Source organism: Gallus gallus, chromosome 12 (genome assembly GCF_016699485.2).
Source record: "Gallus gallus isolate bGalGal1 chromosome 12, bGalGal1.mat.broiler.GRCg7b, whole genome shotgun sequence".
In the NCBI taxonomy this organism is placed as follows: domain Eukaryota; kingdom Metazoa; phylum Chordata; class Aves; order Galliformes; family Phasianidae; genus Gallus; species Gallus gallus.
Window position 1 is genome coordinate 15,491,854 of NC_052543.1, and position 24,306 is coordinate 15,516,159.

The 24,306-nt window shown below is 40.6% G+C and overlaps 2 protein-coding genes across 12 annotated transcripts; one reads left to right on the forward strand and one right to left on the reverse strand.

Annotated features, from left to right (window-relative positions):
* Positions 1-115: 115 nt before the first annotated feature.
* On the reverse strand, positions 116-13,905 carry UBA3 (ubiquitin like modifier activating enzyme 3). 11 transcript variants are annotated; one of them, XM_025154757.3, is made up of 18 exons: positions 13,876-13,905; positions 13,687-13,728; positions 10,920-11,040; positions 9,852-9,932; positions 7,647-7,729; positions 7,069-7,149; positions 6,392-6,435; positions 6,024-6,088; positions 5,087-5,242; positions 4,854-4,956; positions 4,248-4,361; positions 3,113-3,166; positions 2,608-2,644; positions 2,446-2,527; positions 1,639-1,739; positions 1,468-1,531; positions 1,326-1,380; positions 116-902 (listed from the first exon to the last, which is right to left on the reverse strand). In XM_025154757.3, exons 3-18 carry the CDS (start codon positions 11,037-11,039, stop codon positions 814-816), a joined length of 1,329 nt encoding a protein of 442 aa, XP_025010525.1. In that variant the 5' UTR covers position 11,040; positions 13,687-13,728; positions 13,876-13,905; the 3' UTR covers positions 116-813. The 11 variants fall into 11 exon arrangements, with proteins under 11 accessions (XP_025010525.1, XP_046756187.1, XP_015148736.1 ...); XM_046900231.1 differs by having other exon boundaries at positions 10,920-11,064; XM_015293250.4 differs by having other exon boundaries at positions 13,866-13,905.
* An 889-nt stretch (positions 13,906-14,794) lies between these two features.
* ARL6IP5 (ADP ribosylation factor like GTPase 6 interacting protein 5) lies at positions 14,795-24,306 on the forward strand. The gene is made up of 3 exons (NM_001012605.2): positions 14,795-14,994; positions 22,087-22,304; positions 22,577-24,306. Exons 1-3 carry the CDS (start codon positions 14,819-14,821, stop codon positions 22,747-22,749), a joined length of 567 nt encoding a protein of 188 aa, NP_001012623.1. The 5' UTR covers positions 14,795-14,818; the 3' UTR covers positions 22,750-24,306.

Below are 24,306 nucleotides of genomic sequence, written 5' to 3' on the forward strand. Positions count from 1 at the left end.
TAACATTCCTCAACACTGAACTATGAAATAACAAAGATGCGACTAAAGCAGCCAAAAGATGCAATGTTTTTCCAACTGTGCCTATACACACTCTTAAATAAGCCACAAACTACGGTACCTTTATGGGTTTTTATTAATAAATATGTTAACAGCACTGATGATACTTGAACATAATTCTGCAGTACTGCATGCAGCAGCTGATGGGTGACTGCAAACAGACATGTCCCCAAATTCACGTAGTTTTCATTGCACCCTTCTATGTTTACTTGCAAACAAAGTAATCTCTTCAATACTTCACACATTTCATACAATTGAGCAAATCTCAGTATCAAATAAGAGGAAACCAATCATTTTAGTTCTACTGCCCTCTCTTGGATTTACAGTGGCAGCAAGCATTCAGGAGTGCTGTGATTTGAATCCAGGCGCAGTGGTTCATTCTTAAAGGTCTCACTCTGCATATACATGTATGCATACGTGTTAAAAATTAAAAAGACAAGAAGACTTTTGGCCACTCTACAATTTCCATGTGTCTGACAGCATATCAGCATTAACATTTTGACACAAAAACTGGGAAAAAGTGTATTCCTATACATCCGAGTTCTGTACATTAATAAGTATTTATACAAATATAATCCACCAAATATTGGCTTCTACTTAAAATTCTGAAATATGGTGATTCATTTGTATTACCTAACCTTCAGCAATGCCAGTACTAACATGAACTTTTCAGGTTAATTTAAGATCCACAGAGTACGTTTGTTTTACGAAGTGGGTAATTTCCCTCACTGTATAACCAGTTTACTTATACATAAATTAAGTGGTAAAGTGAAGTTTGAACAGCATCGTCTGTGGCGTAGTAACGTCAGCAACTGCAAGCTCCTGGCCATCCACAAGTCCCAGCTCTGAAACAGAAAGAAAAGTTTAAATACAGCAAATCCATGTTTAAAAAATATATATATATATGAATGTCCTTCACATAAACCATACATGTGATGAAATAAAGCTGCAAATTACTCACTAACTAAACTAATATTCACCTGAGTCAGCTGGGAAACTAACAGAACTTATCAAAACCTATACAAACAACTACTGAAGCACCTTTAACCTACATGAGTTATCAGCCTGCTTTGGTCCAGTTTTTTGTAATCCCTGTTGACAGGCATCATCTGGTGGAGCAATTGAAAGTTCACCCCTGAGCAGTCTAAGAAGAGCATGCTGCACTGGATAACGAAGCAGTGCATGCCATATAGAGGAGTGAAACCAAATGACTATCTTTCTGTTTGCAAGTGTATCTTGGAAACCTACGCGTGACAACTGTACATTACCTTTTAGTGTTTTGGAAAGATTTGGCCTTGTTCGTTCTTCAATTGAAGCTACTGTCTGAAAAAAGTCAAAACATTTCCTGTCAAATTCAGGCAAGTAAATTTAAATAAAATTAGGTAACAAAATTAAGCGGGTTCGGTTTACCTGTAAATAAAGAGTTTTATTTCCCCCGTACATGGTTGCTGTGATTGCAGGAGATTTCATTTGCCTATATAAAAAACATTTAAAAAAACCAACAGATATAGACAACCAGGTAAAAATATAAGTAAAAATTACTTAAAATTATCAAATAAGTCAGAATAGTTGCATACTTACAATGAAGCATTATTTGTCAAGTAATCCAAGATCTCCTGCAATTTAGCTGATGGGGAAATCTCAATGTTCTGGGGAAGTTGGCTGCAAGCTGGACAGTTCTCCTACAACAAAGCATCACGGGAGCTCAGGTTGTGTCTTGCAAAACAACTGCTGTCATAACCTTTTGTGAGAAGATTTGCTTCTGAGTGTTCTTAAGATGTATTTTATTCCATAAGCTGCACTTCGCATATTAACAGGTGAAATCTTTAGGATTCACTTTCAAAGAAGTAAAGGACTATTTTCCTCCACAGGTCACATCACAAACCTTTCAGATACCAATGTAGTACCAGCACTAACCACAGAGTAGCTATCTGAAGAACATCCCTATGCCAGAAACTACTTTTCCAAATGTTAGGAAACTTTGGCTAAGCAGGCAAAAATTAAATATGTCATTACATATACTATGCAACAGTTTTTGGTAAATCGATGAGTAGAAGAAAATCTTCTGTTACGAGGGCATCAAACAGGGTATCTGTTGATCTGTAGATTAACATTCCAACTTCCCTATGCTACGTGGACAAAACACCACCCTAAAAGCATAGAAGGTTTTAAAAAAATAAAAGATTCTACATCCTACATGCTGAAAACAGTATGTAATAAAAGAACTAGAGTAATAACAGTATAATTTCTGCTTTTAAAACTTCATAAATACTTGGGTATAGTGCCAAGGGCCAGAGAAGTTCAATAGTGAGTTTCAAACACAAACAAACTGCACTAAGTTCAGTAAAAACCAAAGAAATAACCCCGTAAGCCTTTAATGGTACTGACCTTTCTTTCAGCTTCAAATGTGTACGTGTATAATCCATCCACATCATTGAACACCAAGTAGTTGTTGAGAGGAATGTATGCACTGTAATGACAAATACATTTAATGTTAATACATGTCCTTACATTGGAAGCCATGTATGTAATTAATAAGAAATGAAATACCTCGTGGCTATTTTAAAAACTTCAGTGGCACAAACAGCTGAAATCAGAAAAAGAAACAAAAACCAATTTGTTTGTTTTCTACATCCATCTTAGAACATGCAGACATTAGTGCACAAACTTGTAACAAAGAAGAGACCAAAAAAAACTTCAGAAAGGGAAAAACAAGCACCTGAAGGCAGCTGGTAGTTCCATGCACTACCACCACAGAATTGGCACTAATCTGAGATTATGTTAAACTCATATATTGTATTTCCTTTCTTTTTTTTTTTTTCCCCTCAAGTCTGAAATGCTTTTGCTCACTCCCTGTCATACATAAGCTTAGAATTCGTACACAATAATTCAGTTACTCCAAGTGGGAAACAACAGCAAGACTGTAAGTATAAGTTGCATCCATTTGAAAACTATAGTTATCCTTCCCAAGTTCCCTATTCCAAACTTCTACCTCACAGAAAATAAAGGATACGTGAAATGAGTAAGAAATGACATTCTGGTTCTTTCAGCCTACCTGCAATTACTGCATTTGTAGAAGCTACTGCCGGAATAATTCGTTTTACAACTCCTGTAAAAACAAAACAAATAGCTTTGTCTTTTTCCAGAACTATACAGAAACATTATTTTTAGCTAGAATAATTACAGAAGGGTGTACCCAAAGGGACTTTAAGCACTTTCCAAGAATTTCTCTACCAATAAGGTATAATGGCAGGCTGCTCAAGTACTTTGGCATATTATTTATTTTAGTAAATAAACTCTAAATACAAGGATGCTGTATTTATTTAGCACCAGAAATTAATGTAAAACTCAGTTCTATTGCTGGTTAACTGGAGAAATGCATGAAGAAAAAAACTTGTATTTGGCATTCCCTGTGCAAGAGCAAGCTTGCCAAACTGTATCCATACTTTCATCCAATTCTTAGCCAGTCCATCCAAACAGCACAGTACGTGGACCAATACCAAGCAAGCTTTCCTATATACACAGGTTTGTACTAAGAAAGAAAGAGGTTCCCTTTTCATTTTTCAGGCCTTCCAAAAAAGACAGCAAATTCCTAAGAAGTCTGGCTTGCTGCTATTGACTTACTGTATTCCCTTCATACCCAAGAAAACATCCATCAAAACTTGAAGCTTCAGCTCCTTTCTGCTGTGTACCTGAAACTGAGGCTATCTTCAAATGCTTCAAAACTGTACAGCCATTTGCACATATATAACTGTACCTCGAGGAGTTCACATTTATCTATGCCAAAAACCTACTTGCTAGAGTCTTACGCAGCATAAACTGGCATAAACTGCTTCTCTTGCTAAAAGAGCCAAATCACATTCTTTTACTCCTACTTTTTGATCCAGCAAACGAGGTAAAAGTGTAATGGAAATTGTGGAGGTGCTCCAGGTTAAAAATAAAATGGCAAAAAGAATGTTCAGCTTTGTCCCAGATTAAGTTCCTATGATTCATCACAAATATCTAAACGTCTGATTCATCATAAAATATTTGTGCTGGCACAGGAGATGAGTTGCTTGTTTCTGTTTTAAGATGTTAAGGGGAAAAGAGAACTATTTCTTTCCCAGCACAGCTGCCAGCTTAGCTTCAATAAATGCAAAGAATGCCAATCCAGGATAACTGCATTAATTAGCAAAGTGTCATACCCTTACCTTGGGTGAGTCTGTATGTAACACCTTTAATATTAAATTGTGATGCTCTTTCCAAAGACTTCTGGTAAATCCACTGTATATGTTCAGGATCATCTCCATCCAAAGCAACACCTTCTGCAGCAATTTACAGACAAGTTATGGTTATAAGACCTCTTGAGAAATACAGCATTATTTTTTGCCTAAAAACTTCCTTTGTTTTTATTTGTGTATAAAATAGTATTCCATTTAAATACCAAAGCTTGACACTTTGACACTTCAAATAACCAAAACATAATTTCTATAAACATACTATATTGTAACACATTTTATCTACCATCTGTCTTAATTTCACAGGTTTATAGAGAGGTTACGTGCTACATTCTGTGTCAGGAAAGATATTGTACAGTAGGAGAAACAGACACCTATTAATACCTATGAACAAATAATGGACTGAAGAGCGAGTCTGAGAAGAAAAAGATTTATCACCAGCTCAGAGAAGGTCCAATTTCCAAAGTATAGTGCATCACATTGGTTAGAAGGTCAGATTGTAAGTGTGTACACTGAACTCAAAACAGAACTGTTGAAACTAGAAACTTTACCTTAGTGTCAGTGCAACATAGTAATTACCTCCGAATGGTTGCTCCTTTGGCCACTGCAATATTCTGACATACTCAATACAATGCTCTGGTAGTCTGGGCATAGATGCAATAGTACACATGGGAAAATTGACCTGAGTGGTCGGGGGTGGGGAGAAAAACAGAAAAAAAAGATTTAATCTATTACATGTAGTACTTGGAAAAGAAACAATCAAACCAGAAAATGGAATACATATAAAAAAAGGAAACATCCATGCTAATTACCTGTGGTGGATAAAGTTCAAGTGTGCATTCAACACATGCTGTCATACCAGGAATAATCACACGAGCATTTCCTTTGAAACCTTCTGTCCCTCCATCTATTAAGGGTATGATGGAACTCGGATCCAGTACACCATCTTCATAACGTAAAAACGACATCTAATGAACAAAAGTGGACTTTGCTGTGGTTTTGTTTGTTTGATTTTACAACTTGCAGGAAAAAATCAGTAACAATTTTATTGTTAATGGTATGAAATAAGACTGAAGACCTAGTATACGGGCTATTTTAAGTCCATAAAACACTGTTTACGTGTTAGTGCACAAGACTTTTACCTACCATCTTAACCCACCTCCACACACACATAGCAAGTGCTATTCTTTCCTTACAGCACACCAGAAGAATTGGTTGGTTGGTTTGAAGAATTTGATTTTTTTTTTAATTCTTGTTTGGTTTAATATTGGTAAATAGTGACTCCTTTTCAAACAGATTTACAGTGATGAAACTACTTAGTTTAACGCCCAGCATTCTATGTTGTAGCAGCGGGGCTACAAAAGACAACTTTTACAAGTTGGAGAAATGCAAGTACTTAGACAACAAGAAACAAAAAGTCACAATGGTAGCATCCAAAAGAGGCTCTGGAACTTCCATACTTATGATTTTCAAAAGCCAACTGAACAGTGTCCCAGTTAGGTACCCTAATTGTGAAACAATCCCTTCAAGGCACTGCACAAATGTTGACTAACACTCCTCAAGAAAAAGGCAGGTGAGAGCATGGACTTTATCCTTTTCACAACAACAGTAAGATAGAAGAAGATACACACAGATGTGAGTTTCAACAGCCCTTACTTCATTTTAATGATATATTCTATGCAAAGCTCATCAGTTTTAATTACATATACTCAAACAATAACCAAGCTTTAAGAAAATTTAATACTTTACCAGCATGCCATTTATCCATCTTCTTGCAATTATAGAGTCCAGCCCACAAACAATAATATGAAACTCTAGGGGGGAAAAAGTGATATTTAAAGTCTATACTAGTGCACACTTCTTAAGACAAGCAATGTATTCTGTCTGTATCTTCTCCAGAGAAACTGGCTGTAGTTTAACCATTTTTCCTAGGTCACCAAGAAGATAGATACATTTAAGTTCTACCTATGTTACCTCTGTAACAGTCAGTCTACACTCAGTACAGTGTAGAAGTCTAAAATAATTAGCAATCTAGCTAGCATGACAACAGCAAATAACAACTGCAGTGTTCCCCTGAATCACCAGTGATGTTTGGCATGCAAACAAATGCCACTTACGTCGATAAAAGCTTTCATCCATGTCTTGAATCTTTTTAAAATATCTGAATGTAAGCACAATAAAGGAATATATCTATAATGTAGTTGATTCTATTGTTTTCTATTTGCTAATCTAAAGCCAAAGCATGATATAATCTATAATTTTATATGAGGCTTTCTTTTAAAACTAAGTGATCAGAATATTCAAAGTTCCCACAGCTGATGCTGTAGCAAGTGGTAAAACAAGTAAGGTACACAATGTCACATTCACACACAGGAAAAAGCTCAGAAGAGAACACTATTCAGGAAGCTCAAAACGTGCTCTTACAAAGTCCCACATCAGCAGTGCTGCTCTATGTTTATAAATGAACAAGTCTTACCACTGCATACTCAAAACCTTCTGGTGAATAAACCTGTAATTCTAACATTCCAGTGAAAATGAGAATATCTAATTTGAATAAAAAGACTCAGTGGAAACATGCAAAACCATTTCTTAAAGCTTAGGCTTGCTTCCCCATGCATACTTACTGCATGTCAAAACCTCTCTGGGAAAGAATTCTCAACCATCAGCTGAATAAATCTGTTCTTTATTGTATAGAAAAAAAGGACTGCAGCAAAATATTTTAGATACTCTTACCACCTACAGAGTTTTCTAGGCTTTTTGAAGTCTTTGGGGCTACTTCACTCTAAAAGGATACGCTACAACAGCACAGCTGGGGATGCGACTGTTCAGGAATTCTGCTGCAACTTCTGCTTTCGGTCGCCCAACGTCTTTTGGTCTGGAAAAAAAAGGAATTGCAAATGGATTAATTTCTAACATTCAATCTTTTGAGAGTTTATTTACAAATACTGAGTTAAGTGACTAATTATTACTACAGGACAACTTACTGATATGGATAATATTAAGACATTCCTGTAAAGCATTAGATGTGAGAGCCCCAGAGTTATCAAAGTCTATCCCTGAAACAACTATTATCAGCACACCCACACATACACAAAAAAATCTGACTAAAAAAAGGTACCAGAAAAACTGGTATCTCTATTTGCATGCATTACACTTTGGTGTCTTATCTTCATCAGTCATTAACAACACAAATCTCAGAAAGAAAATAAGAAAGAAAAAATCATGCCTAACATATAGTTAACTGCAAGTACTATTTTACTATTTTGATATGGAAGTTTAGAAACCTTTAATGACATTTTGTCCATCAAAATAGTGATTGTATTCATATGTATTGTTTAGATTCAAAGAGCGGATCATGAAAATAACACTTACCGAAACAGAAACTGTCGGTTAAGGTTAGACACATCTATAGTATCCATGTCAATAACATGGATCTGCCTAAAACCGGACAGTGCCTGTGAAAAGAGATAGGCAATCTCACTTAATGGACAATGAAAAGCTTACAGTGCTGCAAGATTCATCCTGAATGCCAAAAAGGCAACCTTTGGAGGAACAAATGTAGGTGTTCTTTGTTCCCTGCGCAGATCAGCATGTCAGCTCTCTTTGTTAAAATGCTGGGTTGCTAATGCTGGTATTTGGACAGATGGAATTAGCAACATTTCAGTTGTCAAAGCACTGGCTTTAGAGAAGGAAAATGCTTTGTGGTGTTCTGAAGTGACACAAAAAATGGAGTCCCATGCTCTACTTTTTTTTTTCTTTCCATGAAGACTCAATCTTGTCACACATAAAAAACTTCAAACTTCTTATTTTATGCTTTTTCTACATCCCATGTGTAATAACTGCATTAAATGCTGCACTGTGAAACTGATTAAACAAACGAACAAGTGGACTAAAGATTTTCAGAACAGAAGTTAACCTCTGGAAGAAAAGCAGTAAGAATTTCTGTATGTCATATTGGGTACCTTAAGTGCTGAACACTCATATTGTTTCACAGATCAAAGTTCAGCTTTTGCCCAGTATTATCAAAGCAGATCAGAAGAGCCTAATAAAGAGAAGAGTGGGCCTGAGACATGAGGAACATACATGTTGGAGCCCTTAAGATATTTTTACTGGTGTGTCAAAGACACCAAATACACGTGAACATCATCTAGATTTACTTATGAGCATTTCTTTCTGAAAATTATAGAAATAAATCATGATAACTTAAAAGCTCTTTGAAAGATGGGGACTGAGCACACATGGCAGATTTATGAAAACCCTTAACACAAGTCCTTCCTCAAAATAAGTTAGCAACAGAGTGAATTTGTTATGCCCCAATGAGCCCACAATGCAGCAGCTCTAGTCAGAAGTTAAATTCATCAGCACTACATTTTTGAAGAAAGAAAACTGCTGTGAAGTTTTCAGTCTCTTCAAGGAAAATCCTGCTTAAGTAGAACAGTAACAAAGCAGTCCCAGAACAATATTACTCACAAGTGCTGGAACTCAAAACCCTAAGCTAACTGATCTGGAATACCTGACTTCACATGAGGTGAATGATTTATCAAGCACCTCAAGCTTAGAGGTAATCTGTAGCATAGTGAAATAACAGTAAATAAAAACTACACTAAGATGAATCAACACATAAGTGCTGATATAGAAACTGTATTTCGTAACAATTTACGATAACAATATTACAAACCACACATTTTCCATGTAAACTGTAAGGGCAGAAGTTTCTACTGTTGAAGGAAGCATGTAAACTACAGTAACTACTGCAGTGTTAGTCCAAACTAAGTGATGGTAAGTGATGCATTATGACAAATAAGAAAGGCTGTGACAAAGAAGAATAGAGTAATAGAAAAATTAAACTCATACAATGTATATTAGGTACATGTCAGATAGCACCCTATCCCATGGCTGCATTTTAAACACTTAAAAATTGCTTCTCAGAGCACATAGAGAATCCATTACAAGCTAGTGCTGCTGTCAAGAAAACTACAGTAACTCTGTAGTGTATTTTCTTTGGTCTTACCCCTATTCCTCCTTAGCCACTTCTATACAGGATAGTGCATGTTGGTCTGATGGAATAAAGAAGCATTTTACAGACTGGATTCAGCAATACAGAGGCAGTCCTGAAAGAGTGTTGAGTCTCTGGAGATAAGCTCATGTCTACTGAGAGCCACTACTCAGGAGAGGCAAACGGATTCCAGCAATGAGGAGGAGGTCGCCACAGGCACAGTAAGACTGGCTCTACTTTCACTTTTAAAGAACATAAGTCCAGCTTTTCCAGCCTCTCTTTGCATTAATCTAAATGCATAAAAAATTAAGTTCAGCTTTGGCTGTTAATAATAAACTCTCCATTACCTATTCTTAGTACAGTTCATTTCGCAGAATCTCATAGCTGGGGAAAATTCCCAACATTAGGCCCTACCTAAGGCTGTAAATGATCATTTTCCTACGCTTCATAAGCAGCAGCATGTTGCTCCTTAGGACAAACTTTGAGAGAACTAAAAGTAAATACACCTTACACTACCATCCTTCAAGCTCATTTCAAGGAATAACTAAGATTATAAGAAAAGATGAAAACTGAGTAATTACCAGGTTTTTCAGGAGTTCGCATCCTAATCCTCCTGCTCCAATAACCAGTACTTTACATGTGCTTAACAGAAAGTCAAGAGCCTGTGGAAAATATAAAACAAACAAAAAATTAATACACCATATAGGAAAAGATACATTTTGTCCTTTGTTTCATACACCTTATAATTGTGTCATCATAATTTTTCAGTGTCCAATAAGCTTCATATAAAACAAGTGAGATCAATAAAACAGTTTAAGCTTGTGGGAGTAATTATACTTGGACTTTAATCAGTTGTTGAGTTCATGTAATTCTTATATCTCTACTTAAAGGGAAGCAAGACTTTGGTATCAGTATTCTCTTTGTATGCATTTGTCTGTTTAAAAAAAAAAAAGCTCCATTTTATTATTACTCAGTTTAAGGACATGTTTCAGTTTACTGTTTTTCCTCCAAGAAGCTTGCTTACATGTAATATAAAATAAACATAAACAGATAGAAAACATTGCTGGCCAGATAATTTTTTTTTTTTTGCTGTTAAACATTCTATTAGACTCTAAAGTCAAAGTAGCAAATAATGGAATGATACATTAAAAAGGTTAAACACATTCAACTGTAAGATTTGAAACAAAATGTACCAAAGCAAGGAAAGCAGAAGAAAATTAAGAGAGCCTAAATTTTGCTTTTCCCCACAGAATATCCTTCCCAATTCTGTAAGTACTCATATTAAAGTTAATTTCTTCTTTAAGTACAAGAAATTCTTTACTGTGCCTAATTATTTAACAATCAAAAGACAAACACTGCTATTTTTCGTGTAAAACTCCAAGATGGAGAATAATTATTATTGTGTACCATAAAATACATTTCTACACATGACAGCAAGCTTGTAGTTGACAGTTTACAATTAAGAAATAAAAGCATATAAAAAGAATACAGCACATTCTTCTAAAATAATAACGTTCACCAACTGAAATACATGGTCTTCATGCAGGTTTACTATTCATATACTGCTGGTGGTCAATTAATGAAACCATTTACATTAGTTTCCAACACACACTACAGGTTTTGTTTTACTTAAAGTAAGTGTTTCTCACTTGAGTGCCTGGCTCGAAATCAGGATGTGTGAACGGTCCAGATCGCTCGAGGAACTTCTTTACATGGTTCCAGCGACCTTCCCAGTCTCCAGAGTCCCCATACCCACCATCAACAGCCATTCTGCACAGAACACAGTAAATTCAGCTGCAAAACCATAGAGAAATAGCCACACTTCTAAAAGGTGTTTTTTTTTCTTGTATAGGTTAAAAGTAAATTACTGATCAGCCATGCAAATGTATCCACGTATTTATGTTGATCATACACACGTGTAAGTTATGTGCATGAACATTTGCAGGAGTGGGCTTCATCGGTGGGCCCAGTAAGCAGTAATACAAACATGCAGAAGACAAAAACTGGCATTTCAATAAATCCCACTGATTTTGCTGTTACTAGTAAAAGTTGACCTGAAGAGGAAAAAAAAAAAAAGAGGCCTACTCTCTTTGCTTTTATTTCCCCCACATTTTAAGAGAATGCGTAAAAAAGAGGCTGCCCTTTGGATTTTGAGGGTGCTGTTTCCTCAACAAAGTTGAGCATTAAGTTCATTTTTTACAGACTTTTCAAGAAAGTTCACAAAACATACTTAGAATTATCACTGTGTAACTGCAATTGTGAGGCACTGAAAGAGCAACAATAATGTGCCCCAACATTATCACATCTGAATCTCTAAAGTAGTTTAAACAACTATGAAAAGGTATGAATTTTGAACGATCTTTACCTGCCATGAATACCATGGTATTCATGACACCCTCATTTTCCAGCTGTCTCCTGAGCCTGTTAGAAGTTACTATCTGACTTGAAAAATAAACATGCAGTTCTCTTCTAAATTACAGAGACAGAATTTTACATGAAGCACTCCCACTACCCTTTCTCCCCTCTTGCAGGTCACTTTTAGTAGTACACAACTATAAAATTCAACTGTTAGACTTCCTGGAATAGCTCAAAATCAGCTCACTTAAATAATTTCCTAATATAAGATCACATACAAGGAATAAGCCTTTCCTTAACACAGCACACCTCCCTTTTTAAGTAGGAGCTCCACACATGAATACAAAGGGTTGTTTGCTCTATGTTAATACAAAACTAAGCTGGTTACAAATGAGCTTTGAAAGGTTGGATCATCATCTATAAGAAGCATCATTTGCTTCCTCCTATGAAGAACGTTATATCAATAACTGTTGATCAATGTTTAGAATTTACTACTTCCTTGGGTCACATCTGGACATTGAATCTCTTGATCCTCACACAAGATGGACAAAACAGTATGTCTGTGATGGCTTTAACTTCCAGGTCATAGTTTTGCAAAAGGTTTCCAGTAATGGGAGAAAAACTTAACTGAAAAGCAACAGTAAACATATCGGATTCTGCCTGTATTTTGATTGCTGACTGAACTCCTTCTTGGTCAACTGTTGACTTTAGGTATGTTAACCTAGCAGTTAAATAAATTCTTTAAAAAGAGTTTAAGTTCACAGAGGATCTTTTGACCTCTGACCTGCATTTCCCACTTTGCATCAAATTAAGATTTTAGGAAGGCAGGAAGACATAAAACTCTTCCTCCACTGAATTCTGGCCTCAGCTGTTTTAAACCAGTTTTCAGGATGTATATGAAACAAACATAACATGGGAGAATATAGACCACAATAATTGCTTTTATGGATTTTATCTTGTTCTGGAAACAAGTACAGAAGTTAAGCCTGGTGGCATTACAAAGGATTCCTTAATCCTTCTTTACAGGCCATATAAACAGCCACTGAGCAGCTGTACTTATTCTCTGTTTAGATGCGATTTTTTCCTTTTAGTGATAAGATGGCAAGACCTAGTCTCACTTCTGCAAATATATTAGCTTGTTTTTTACAGAGTTGGACACTGTGGAGATCTGAAAAACACCAGCGACTCAACATGAGGCATTACATTTAGCTTCGGAGACAGGTTTATTCTTGTGTTGTTACAGCACAACCAAGCATTCGCGTTATTAGACTCTAGCAAAACTTGTATGCGTTTCAGTGGATTTTAGATTTGGTTCAAAACATCAGAGCACCACAGTCCTTTTAGGCCCACACTTTTCCCTACCACCTTCGCACACCCAACGCTCCATGCTTGTGCAGGACGTGGCATGCACCCCACAGCCCGCATGCCTCGGGGTTGCTGTGACCCTCACCCCAACACGGCTCTGGGAGCTTTGGGAAGAGGGCCACGAGGAGATGGAGGGGAACAGTCAAGGGATGGAAGCAGATGAGGTCAGAGGTTTCTGCATGTTAGTTTTCAAGGCTGTGCAGAATTTAGAGCTTTAAGAAGCAGAAGCAGCTGCTCTGGAGACTGAAATATTCACTTTTGGCTAGTTTTGAGTCCCCTGCTCCTAGCCTAGCGGCCCTGTCAGGTTCCGGCCAGCAGCAGCAGCTCTCCCACTCCTGCCACAAAGCTCTCAGCACACCAGCCTCCATCATGCCAAGCTTCAAGCCCGCAACCCGCCCCCCGCTGCGGGTGAGCCCCTCGGTCCTCTCCCCAGGAGATTCCTCTTCCCCAGTCCTTGCTGCTCAAGCGCCCTTTCGCCTTCCCCTTGCTCTCTCTCACCCCCTCAATCTTCCTGCTCCCAGAGCCCCTCTCTGCGGCCCTCACAGCAGAGCCGCCCGCTGGCCCAACCTCTCTGCGGGGCTGCGGCTCCCCTCACTGCCAGCCGCCCCTCGACAAGCGCTGCCTGATCTTGCTCCTGCTCCTGCCCCTGTCCCTGCCCCGGGCCGGCAGCCCGCTCGCCCGCAGCCCCGCACTAACCCATCCGCCAGCAGCTCCTCTAGCCTCCTTCTTTTCTTCTCCCTAAAAGAGAGAGAATAAAAGAAGGGTCAGTATCGCGCTACAGAGACCGGGGAGGAGGGAGAGGGGACCCCAGGGCCCACCCGTCCCCGGGAAGCGGGGGGAAGGGGCGGCCGAGCACGCACATACAGGGCACTTACGGTTCCTCACCATCCGCCATATTTTTTCCCTCTGCTTCCCACAGTGCCCCGCGCGCTGCCGGGCTCCCGCCATGCGCGGCGCCATCATGGGCGGTGCGTCGCTGAGCGCCGCGACGGCCGAGTATTGAGGGGGGCGGGGGGGGAGGCGATGATTCCTGAGGGCCTCTGCGTGTGGTGTACAACCTGCACTAAAGGCAAATATAGAGATGGAGTTAGCCTCAGACATGCCTCCATCAGCCAGCTCTATCACGTCAGCTACGCTCTCAAGTATTTTCTGTTGTCTTCCCAGCTGTCCCTGGCAGCGGACACGGACCCATAGGGATCTGTTTATGTTTGTCCAGCGGAGCGCTGCTGGAGCTGGGAGGTGGGAAGCAGACGTGCAGCGCTCACAAAGATTGTGATTATGGCCCCAGGCTCCTGAATGCACCTTGAGGAATGCAAATGCTTTGTAGATTGAGAAGCTGCCACAAACCCCAGGCATGACGGCCACACCCGGCTTGCCGGGACACACCTGAGCCAGGCGTGTGTGTTCAAGCCGTGCGAAACGAAGCGTGAAGGCACTGAAAACGTTCTAACGTGAGCAGTTAGAATCATCACAGCTGCTGGCTGCCCACGACAGCTCCGGGTGGAGGATTCAGGGCACGGCCACCTCACTGCCGGCCCTCAGCGCGATCCCGGGCCGCAGGAGCCCCACCAGCCTCAGTGCCGCCCCGCTTTCAGGGGAATCAATCCGGATTCGCACGCACCAAACGCGCGCCGTTTGGGCACAACAAGCAAACAGAACGTACAACACAACGCCAGTGACGAAAGCGCCGCGGCAGCGCTACGCCTTGCCGGCTGCGCGTAGAGCTGCGTGGCGGCTCCCCTTTCCCGTTTCCCCGCGGCCCGGAGCCGCCCCGGGGCGGTACCACGAAGCCCGAGGCCTGCGCGGCGGAGGGGCGGGGGCAGCAGCCATGGAGGTGCAGGTGGCTCCGTTGCGCTCCTGGGAGGACTTCTTCCCCGGCTCCGATCGCTTCGGCCGGCCCGACTTCAAGGACATCTCGAAATGGAACAACCGGGTGGTCAACAACCTGCTCTACTACCAGACCAACTACCTGATGGTGGCCGCCGCCGTCGTCGCCATCGTGGGGTCAGTGCGCGGGGAGGGGGTGGGGGGGAGCGGCGGTGGGGCTGCGGGATGAGGGGCGCCACGGCCCCCGTCGGTAGCGATATTCCCAAACGCAGAGCCGCCCTCGCTCTGGGGTGGGGGCTGCCTTGCTTAGGAGCGTTGTGTAGTGTTTACGTGTTTTTTAATTCCTCTCGTGGCTGGGTGGCAAATCTGGGAGCTGCCTTTTGTTTCCCACGGGCCGCTCGAGCTGAAGGCGCCGGGCTCTTGTCGGGGTGCCTGGCAGAAAGCAGCGGTGGGTGTGGGTGCCGGATGTCACCGTCTGCTCTGCGGCGATCTCTGCTTCCTGGCTCAGTCTGCCCAGCGTGGCTGTCAAGCGGAGATAAACTTCACTCTGAATTCCAACAAATACGGAGCTAGATTCTGCTCCCTGATACAGCTTTAAGCCTATGCCGAAGGGACAGAACAAGCCTTTCTTATTCCTGACCTAGTGCAGATTGAAAAGCTTTTAATGTAAAATAAGCACAGCACCCATCCATCTTTGCGAGACTGAGACCTTCATGTCTCATGTCAGCTGAAGCTTTCCTAGGGAGAACTGGGAAATAACCTAATCATTACTAGAATTAAAGCCTGGGCGACTCTTCTTTAAGTACTGCGTTAAGATCAAGAAGCTCTTTGTCAGGAGTTGCAGCAGAGGCTGTGATGATTAAGCTTTTAAAATGGAAACTGAGATACATTTCCATGCTCCTCAGCAAACAATGTGCAAATGCTTAAAGTGGAGGATTGCCTGGCCACTAGGCCGAAGTGGTTTTGGCAGAGGTATATTTGATCGTATAGGTTGCAGAGGCTTACGTTTTTCCCCCTATCCATTTCTTTTTGGTGAAGCAATCTGTAACTTTCTAGGGCTGCTGATGCTATTGACCCAGCATCTGAGTCAGTGGAGGATCTCTGGGCTCGGGGAGTTGTGTCCTGTGCTTTGTGAAAGGAGAAGTTGAGAACTCGGCTTTTCCCTACTATTGCTGTGTATCAGCTGAGGGTCTGGCATGGGAGATTTTCTCCTTAATTTTGGTAGAGATCCATACACTGTATTCAACTCAGTAGCAGATCATTAGACTAGTAAAAAGGGACTTCCAGATTCTTACTCACTTTAGAGAGAGTCTAATCTTCTCTCTTTATCTACCTTTATTTAGCAGTGCAATACCGTAGCCAGTTCTAAATAAGCAGGTAAATGAAAGCAACCCTGGAAGGCAGGAGAACAACTCATCTGCCCTCAAAAAGCTGGGGAGAAAAAAAGGGAACAATTTTGTTATCCTCAATTGGAAAACTGGAATGTCAGCTTTCACTCCTAAATTCCTTCCCCTTTTATTCTCTGATCTCACATCAGATCAAGGATGGTGATACATTTCCATTTATTTCCCACCATTTTGCTGAGGTGGCGGTAGGGAGGAGAGCCACACAAGGCAGAGATTAATACCAGAATTGTAATTCTAATATCTTTACATTAAACAGTAACCTGCTACATTGAAAATTTACAGACAAGAAGAACCTGGAGTGAATTTGTTTTATTGCATATCTTAAAGCCTTTGATATGTGGCAGACCTGCTTCTTCCAGCACTGAAGTAGAAGAATGGGAGAAGAACTCTAAAGGAAACAGGATAGCACTTCAATAAAGAAAAGCTATCCATTTCTTTTTAATAAAAGATTTTTCTGTTGGCCGGACTGTAGCTTTGGGAGAAAGGCCAAGAAAGGTGTCCCAATTAAATTTACATTGATGACTAAGATGCAGTCTTGCACTTCACCCTCTAGTGGGCAGGAATCCTTGGGTGATAAGTGATGAATCATGGCTTTTTAGGAACTCCAGGACTGCATGTAGGCCTACAGGCAGGATAATTGAAACCGTTAACGCAGTGGCCTATGTGATCAAAACTAAACTTTGCCCGTGACCAACTCTACCTGTTCTTAAGCCATCTTAGTTATGCAGACAGGCATTCAATGCGGAGATGGTATTTTGGCTACTGTAATAGCATGGTAGCTGTGGTAATTCTGGGCTGAGATGGAAATTGTACTTGCGGTATCAAGAAATCTCTGGGCAGTGGTGCTTATTGCCATGGCATAATTTACTGCCTCCCAGACATCAGAATTGACCTCTTCAACATATCACCATCTCCGCATCTCTGTATGGTATGGAATACCTTACTGGGAGTGCAGCATTCTTACTCTGAGCTAGGGCTTTGTCACTGTGGGAGGCACCAAGTTTAAGAAATATCTTCACAGCACTCCCAGCAGCCTGCAAATGTTTCCCAACCAATCAGTCTGCCTCATAAGCAGCATTTGTCTGTACTTTCTCCTAGACTGATAAGGCTTCTCTGTCTTGCAGTTCAAACTACTTAAACTGATGTTTCTTTTAGGCTTATGTTGCTTCATATTTGCTAAAAAAAAATATGTGTAGAAGTGATAGTATTAAAAAAGTGTAATGTGTTTCAGAGTGCTGCATGCTTTGGCACAGTGTCTTCTCTGCAGCCTGAAGTTCAATGTTGCTTTCCTTTTGTACTCTTCTCATTTAAACATCTACTGACCATCCCTGCAATGAACGAGTGTGTGGGTGTCTTTTTCTTTTGTTTTTCTTTTAATTAATTACTTTCTTTCCTCCCCAGACCACTGTATTAGCTGACTTGCTTGTAGTTAATTCCCTTAAGAGAACAAGGATTGCAGAGCAGCAAAATGCTCATTTGTAGTTTGTGTAATGCCTGATGAAATATTCAGAAGTGTGCAACACACTGCTCCAAAACTCACTGCTGCAACGTAACGCTATGTAACTTCAGAAAGTGGATAAAAGCTTCTTTTTAAAAACAAACATACAAAAACCTTCCTAAAGGTCCGGTAATTCTGCAGAAAGAACTCCAACCCCTGTTCTGAAAGCAGCCTAAGTGAGAAACAGTATCTAAAGGAGCCTTGCTAAATCTGTGGCTGCTGTGGTCTGTCGGCTGGCTGTGCCCAGATTTGTTAGTGACAAACCAGAGGACAACATACCGTTCATAGGTTTACATGCTGCCTTCAGATTTGCTGTATAACCTCATTGAAACCAGAAGTATGGGGAGTGAAGAAGCAGAACTTGGTCTCCACTGTAATGTTTCAGTTAAAACAGAGGAGGAAGGAAGCAGGTAACTGCTCTCCTGTCTACCGCTTCCAATGTGCGTTGACTTCTGGGCTCATGCTGCTGGAGGTTTTCTGCCTTGAGCAAAAGATGAGTCTTACCTAGCTCTTTTTCCCTATGCTGTAGCAGTGAATTCTCCAAGTTAGTGGTTACCTCTCCTGCTAGAAGGCTGAATCCAGGGAAAAAAAAGAAAAATAGTGTTTTATTTTAGTCTGCTTTTGCTGTCAGAGGTAGCTACACAGTTACCAAAACTCCCACACCATTGCAACCCCAGCAAGTAGCCCCTCTGCTATCTTCTGCTACAGCTTCCAACTGATACAGTGTCCAACTGATACAAGGCCCTGGTTGACACAGTGCAGCGCTTGTGTCCCTGGATCCTGCGGACAGAAAGAATGTTTCTTCTATTTATTCATTTTTTCACACCTCTTTTTACTCTGTATCAAAGCAATTACAGTAGCAGACAAGTAACTGCAGGTGCTTACTGTTGCCCTGAGACACCAGTGGCACTAAATCCAGGTGACAGTTTTCCTTGCCAGTTTGTCCCTGCTGTGTTGGAGGCTGCAGCATCCTACCACGGCTGCATCTTGTCTGCCAGAGGGAGCAATAAAGTAGAGCATCCCATTAGGCGGCTCTGAGCTCGAGGTTGTTTGCACACCAAATGTTGCTCAGTCCTGCCGTACTGATTCCTTTCAATGTAGTGAGAGTGCAGTTTTCTTCCTCAGCCCCCAAAGAGTATTTCTTCCCTTAAGATATCTGAGCAGCCCAAAATCAAGTTACCACAACACTGCCATGCTAATAGTTCCATGCATTACATTTTTAAGTATTTGAGAGGTCTCACAAATCCCTCCTTGAGAGAATTATTTTTAGAAAGTATCTCATAACATGGCTGGCCACTTACCTTGTCTCAGCAGCTTTGCAAGAATCCCAGCCTATCTGCCTGACCATGAATTCATTATATTGTGTTCTGATCTGTATATAAATGTGGCCAATAGCAGTGCTGATGGTTCAACTGTAAGAGGACTTCTAGGGTTCTCATTTTCCCCCGGATATGTGTTCTATAAAAATGTACCTGTTTTTTTTTTCCTTTTTAGTCTTTAGCTATTGTGCTCGTGAGAGAAGTGTGCCAGCAGATCTGAATTAAACTGCATAATGGAGATCTGTCCTCCTGAAAAAAAAATGTCCTTGCTGGAGAAGAGAGATCTATATATGAATGTCTAGGAGAATTTTAGGCAGCATTGTGAATTTTGCTCTTTTGGTTATTCAAACAGTGGAGGGGAGCTTGGCATGTGACACCCTATCCGGTACTGTAACCAACAATGCTGAAGCCTGTGGATACATGGCTGATAATTTGAATACCAGTTTTTAGTGGCAACTGCTATCCCCCATCTGTTTTCATATGGCTCTGAATGACTTCATTTGATACTTATGTTCACTGTTTCCTTGTAAGCATTGGAATGCAGCCCACTTGAGAAAACATGTATTTCAATTAACTCACCCCAAGAAAATGGGACCTTTTGAATGTATTTTTTTTCCTTCACATCCCTGACAGCAAGTCAGTAACACAGAGCCCACGTAACACCAGGAAAAGCATAAAGCAGAAGAGCCTTTGCTCTTTCCCTTACAAACACAGGGGGATTGCTTTTCACCAGCAGTTTCTGAAGCTGTAACGAGAATGAGAGGAAGGACAGGGAAGATAAAGCCTTGCAAGTATTTATCTGACACCTGGAAAATGTAGCATGGAGCTCAGGCTGGCCCATTGTTCCTTCCAGGATTATTTTTTTCAGTAACTTTTTGGGAACAAAACTAAGGGTTGCTGTGAGCCATCCAAGTAAGTTTGGCCATTTCTACTCCAAACAAACAGTGATGCCGAGATGACTTCTACTTTAAGAATCTCATATGTCCAGTTATGTGTATATACACAGGACACTAGTGTGGTGCAGTCACGAGTCACCTTCCTTTGGCTACAGAGGAACACAGATGAAGCTGATTTCTTTCCAGAGCAGTACTGTTCACTTTTTCCAGCCTGGAAACTTAGGATTGACAATTCAGAGCTAAATATAATCTGGCTGGCTGCAGGGAGTGACTCAGATGCAACAAGCGAGTCTGCCCTATCGCCATTTCCAAATAGCCATGCTGGCTCTTCAGCATGAGTAGCAGAAGCAGGTGGGGAGCTAGTTCGGATTCTAATCTCCTTCTATCCAGTTGTCCTGTCTCCTGTTGGCACAACTGACTTACAGGGTCTAGAGCCAGGCTCTGAAATCATTCTGGGGGTTCTTTGTTCTCTAGGGAAATGCCCTCTGGCACTGCAGGTACAGTGTTGACATGCCCGTCCAGAAAGAGATTTCTTCAGCTTGTGCCGGATATGAAGCACAGACCACAAACCATAGCATCCTCCTCAGCACTGGGCTAGAGTGGTGAGTCATTGTGCCCATGACTTTAGAACAGTAAGTCTGACTGCAAGGTCTAAGGCAGAAAATCTTTACTGCTTTACAGGAATAGTGTTATGCTGCTGTCACTCAGCTGCTGTGTAATTAGGGCTGTGCAAATACAAGCAAGTAAATCAGAATGCACAGGATATCACACAGCTTATTTCAACAGAAGTGAAATATAGTTGAGCCTGGCTTTGTACAAGTACGGAAACAAGCTAAGCAGAGTCATCAGTGAAAAGTGAGGACAAAGCAACCTCTTAAATACTTGGGAGCAGGTGATGTTCTCCTCCTGGTCCCAAAAAGGGACTTGCTGTTTATAGTCCAGAGCTGATCCACTCAGTGGCTTGGTTTGCTTGGTAACTCCAATAACAATAATAGAACACAAACCTCAGCAGTCGCCCCTTTGCCAGGCCTGGCTCTTCTTCCTGCAAGACCTTTACCCCACGTGTCCAGTTCCATCTGACTCTCAGACACATTTGCTTGGGACTGGGCTTCTGTGTGTCATGCTGATGGTGGTAAGCTGCTGCAGGTTCATAAAATTACCTTAGTCGGGTATAAACTGTTAAGAGGGATAATTCAGAGATAAAAGACTACACAGAACAGTAAAGCATAAATAAATTTAAAAGAAGAAATCATGGGGTGAAAGTCTAGGCTCTAACAGTTGTTTCAATTCTGTACTCTCGGGAGTAATGCCTGCTGGGGAAAACCTTCCTTTCCTGTCACCTACCCACACAATGTATCTTCAGTTTAAGTTAAAGTTACCTCTGAATCTCATGTTTGTTTGGCAAGGGAATTAGTGTAACAGTCTGTATCAGCATTACACTATTTTCTAAGATCTGCTATGGTTTTTCTATAACTATAGGCAATTTAGGTAGCTGGGCATAATGAACATTGCCTTCTTACCGAAGAAAATTGCCAGTAAGTTGCTTCCACGTGCTTGTTTTGACATAAACACCATATGTCAAATTTGGTAAGTATCAAAGGCATAAACAACAATAAAGTAACTTTCTATACTCAACATTTCCCATGCGTTTTGCCCTTTGTAAATCTAGACAAGATGACAAAAGCTAGTTGATCTGAACATCTAGGCTGAGCCTGGTTTTGGTAACGTGCAGAGGAAGCTGTTAGGATTTGCTGACTTGGACTGTGATATCAAGCCAAACCATTGAATAGCCTGGGTGGGAGGCAGTCTGGTGCTAAGTGTGTCTGTTAAAAATACGATGCAGAAATTCTCATTATCCTCAGCTGTGTTCAAGAAGAAAATAAAGACAATAAAGACAAAGATTATCTAAAATATGCTAGTTCATGGCTACAGGTTGCTTGTTCAGCTACTTTGGGGTAAAAAATCAGAAGTCAATAATGACTTTTGCAACAGCAACTGACTTCTTAATGACTTAGCTGGCTATCTACCTACCTAGCGGAAAAGATACCAGCAAGCTGAATGTTTGCTGCATGGACACAATTCAAAAAAGCTCTGAAACAAACTTCCTCTTCTCTGTTTTTTTTTCCTTTTCTCTCACCTCTTTTCTCCAGATTTCTGAGTCCCCTGAATATGCTCATTGGTGGTACCGTGGTGATCCTGGTGTTCCTTGGGTTTGTGTGGGTATCACACAACAAGGATATACTCCGCAGGATGAAGAAGCAGTATCCAACCACGTTTGTGATAGTCATCATGCTGTCTAGCTACTTCTTGATCTCCTACTTGGGAGATGTCATGGTGTTCATGTTTGGGATCACTCTTCCTCTCCTCTGTAAGTATTTTTGCTATTCTCTGAGGGCTGAACTGAGCTTTCTCCAACAAGTCTTGAGAGACTAAGTTGGCTAATGGCTGTACTCTATTTAAGTTGTCTCAAAGCAAAATCAAGACTGGGGGAGGGGGGCATGTAAAACAGCACAAGTCATCTTGAGCGTTATTATTATGAAATAGATACTTGCAGTTACTGAAGCAGTCATTCAGAGATCTTCTTCCAGCCGATGCATTCATTGGGTGTTACTGATTAATAAACGTGTTTTTGTTATGCAGTGATGTTTATCCATGCTTCTCTGAGGCTCCGGAACATAAAGAACAAGCTGGAGAACAAAAAGGAAGAAATAGGTTTGAAGAAGACCCCAATGGGTATCATACTGGATGCTCTAGAACAGCAGGAAGATAATATCAACAAACTGGCTAGCTACATACCTAAAGTAAAGGAGTAAGCAACTGCAATGTGGTGTTTTTGCCTGTTGCAAGAGTGTAATTGCTATTTACTATTGTTCAAGCTTGCTTTCAGTTTGTGTACAAAAGAAATGCACATGTCGTACAGATTAATAATTGCAGGATACAGTATTCCAAGGAATTCAGGGTTCCTCTAAGAATATTAAAAGAGTAACTTTTTTTGTTGTATAATTAAATGTTCTGGTGTTTACAAAAATACCAACTTAAACATATTTGCTTGTCTCTTATTCTTGGGGGGATAAAGGGAGAAGAGGTGAAAACCTATGGAATGCAGTCTCTTAAAATGTCTTGCAGCAGATTTGTCTGTTAGTAACACTCCTTTCGTCTCAGTTCTCCAAGATGGCAGTTTAGCCAGTTTGTTATGCTGTGTAGCACCCTCATGCTGGCAGTGTTCAAGGTGAGCTGGAATGTATCGGAAGTATGTATCTCTTGCATCCTCTAAACCCCTAACTCCAGTGGTCTTGTATTAAGACCACGTTGCTAGCTTAACTGGCAAGTGGTAAAACTGTGCGATACTCATAACCAATATGGGTTCTGTCCTCACCTCACATTCCTCCTTTGGTAGCTGGGAAACAGTAGATCTAAGCATGAAGAGTATATATGGCACCGTGCCTCTCAGATCCAATTAAACATACCTTTGTGTTCCCTGAAATCTTCATTCTGTTGATCTCTAGAAGCTGCTCTTCTCTGCAAGAGAGGCAGAACTTCCTTATGTAACTAAAACCAAGCATGGGAGGAAAAAAAGGTTTTGGATAAGCTAGATGAGTTAGGTTTCTACCCTATTGATGTTTTTAAACACTGCTACTCTAGGACTTACCTTGTTCTGCTTTATTCTGTATCGGCTGTTTTGTAGATGAAGGTGTATGTGTGTTTTCATGTGTGGTTTGTTTGGTTTTTTTTCTTCAGCAGAATGCAAAGAGAAGTAAAGCTCGCACTTCACTGACTGTAGTACTGACAGTCTTCAAAGAACAAACTGGGTTTCAGGTTTATGAGTAAAAGCAATAAACGTCAAGATACAGTTATTGAATACCCATTCCAAATTCATACAGACACTTGCCTGTAACAACTCCTGACAGTGTTGTGTGGGATTCTTTTATATATATTTTAACCTAATTACCAGCTCTGATGGAATTGAATTGCTAATAGCAGCTCTCAAAATATAATGGGAAAAAAACGTTGTCCAGGTGACACTCCATTTCAAATATTCTTGCATTTCTCTTTTTCTAACCAAGTAATTAATATAACAATAAAGCAAACATCCTTACAGTTGCAGCTTTTATGTACCTTACCATGCTGTTTTCATAGTGAGCTGTGTAGAAATCTGAACACGTCATTCCATTTAAGTGTTAAAGTGATCAGTATTTATTGACAATAATTCCAGCTGGAAAGTCAATGGCCTGCTCCTCACTTGTAGCGCATGGTCTTTGTTTTTGAAAACTGTTTCCACACTTAAAGGTAGTAGCCTATGGCTTCATCATTACTGTAGAATTTTAAAAAACTGCACAGTTATGAAGAAAAATAAACTCTAATGGTGACTA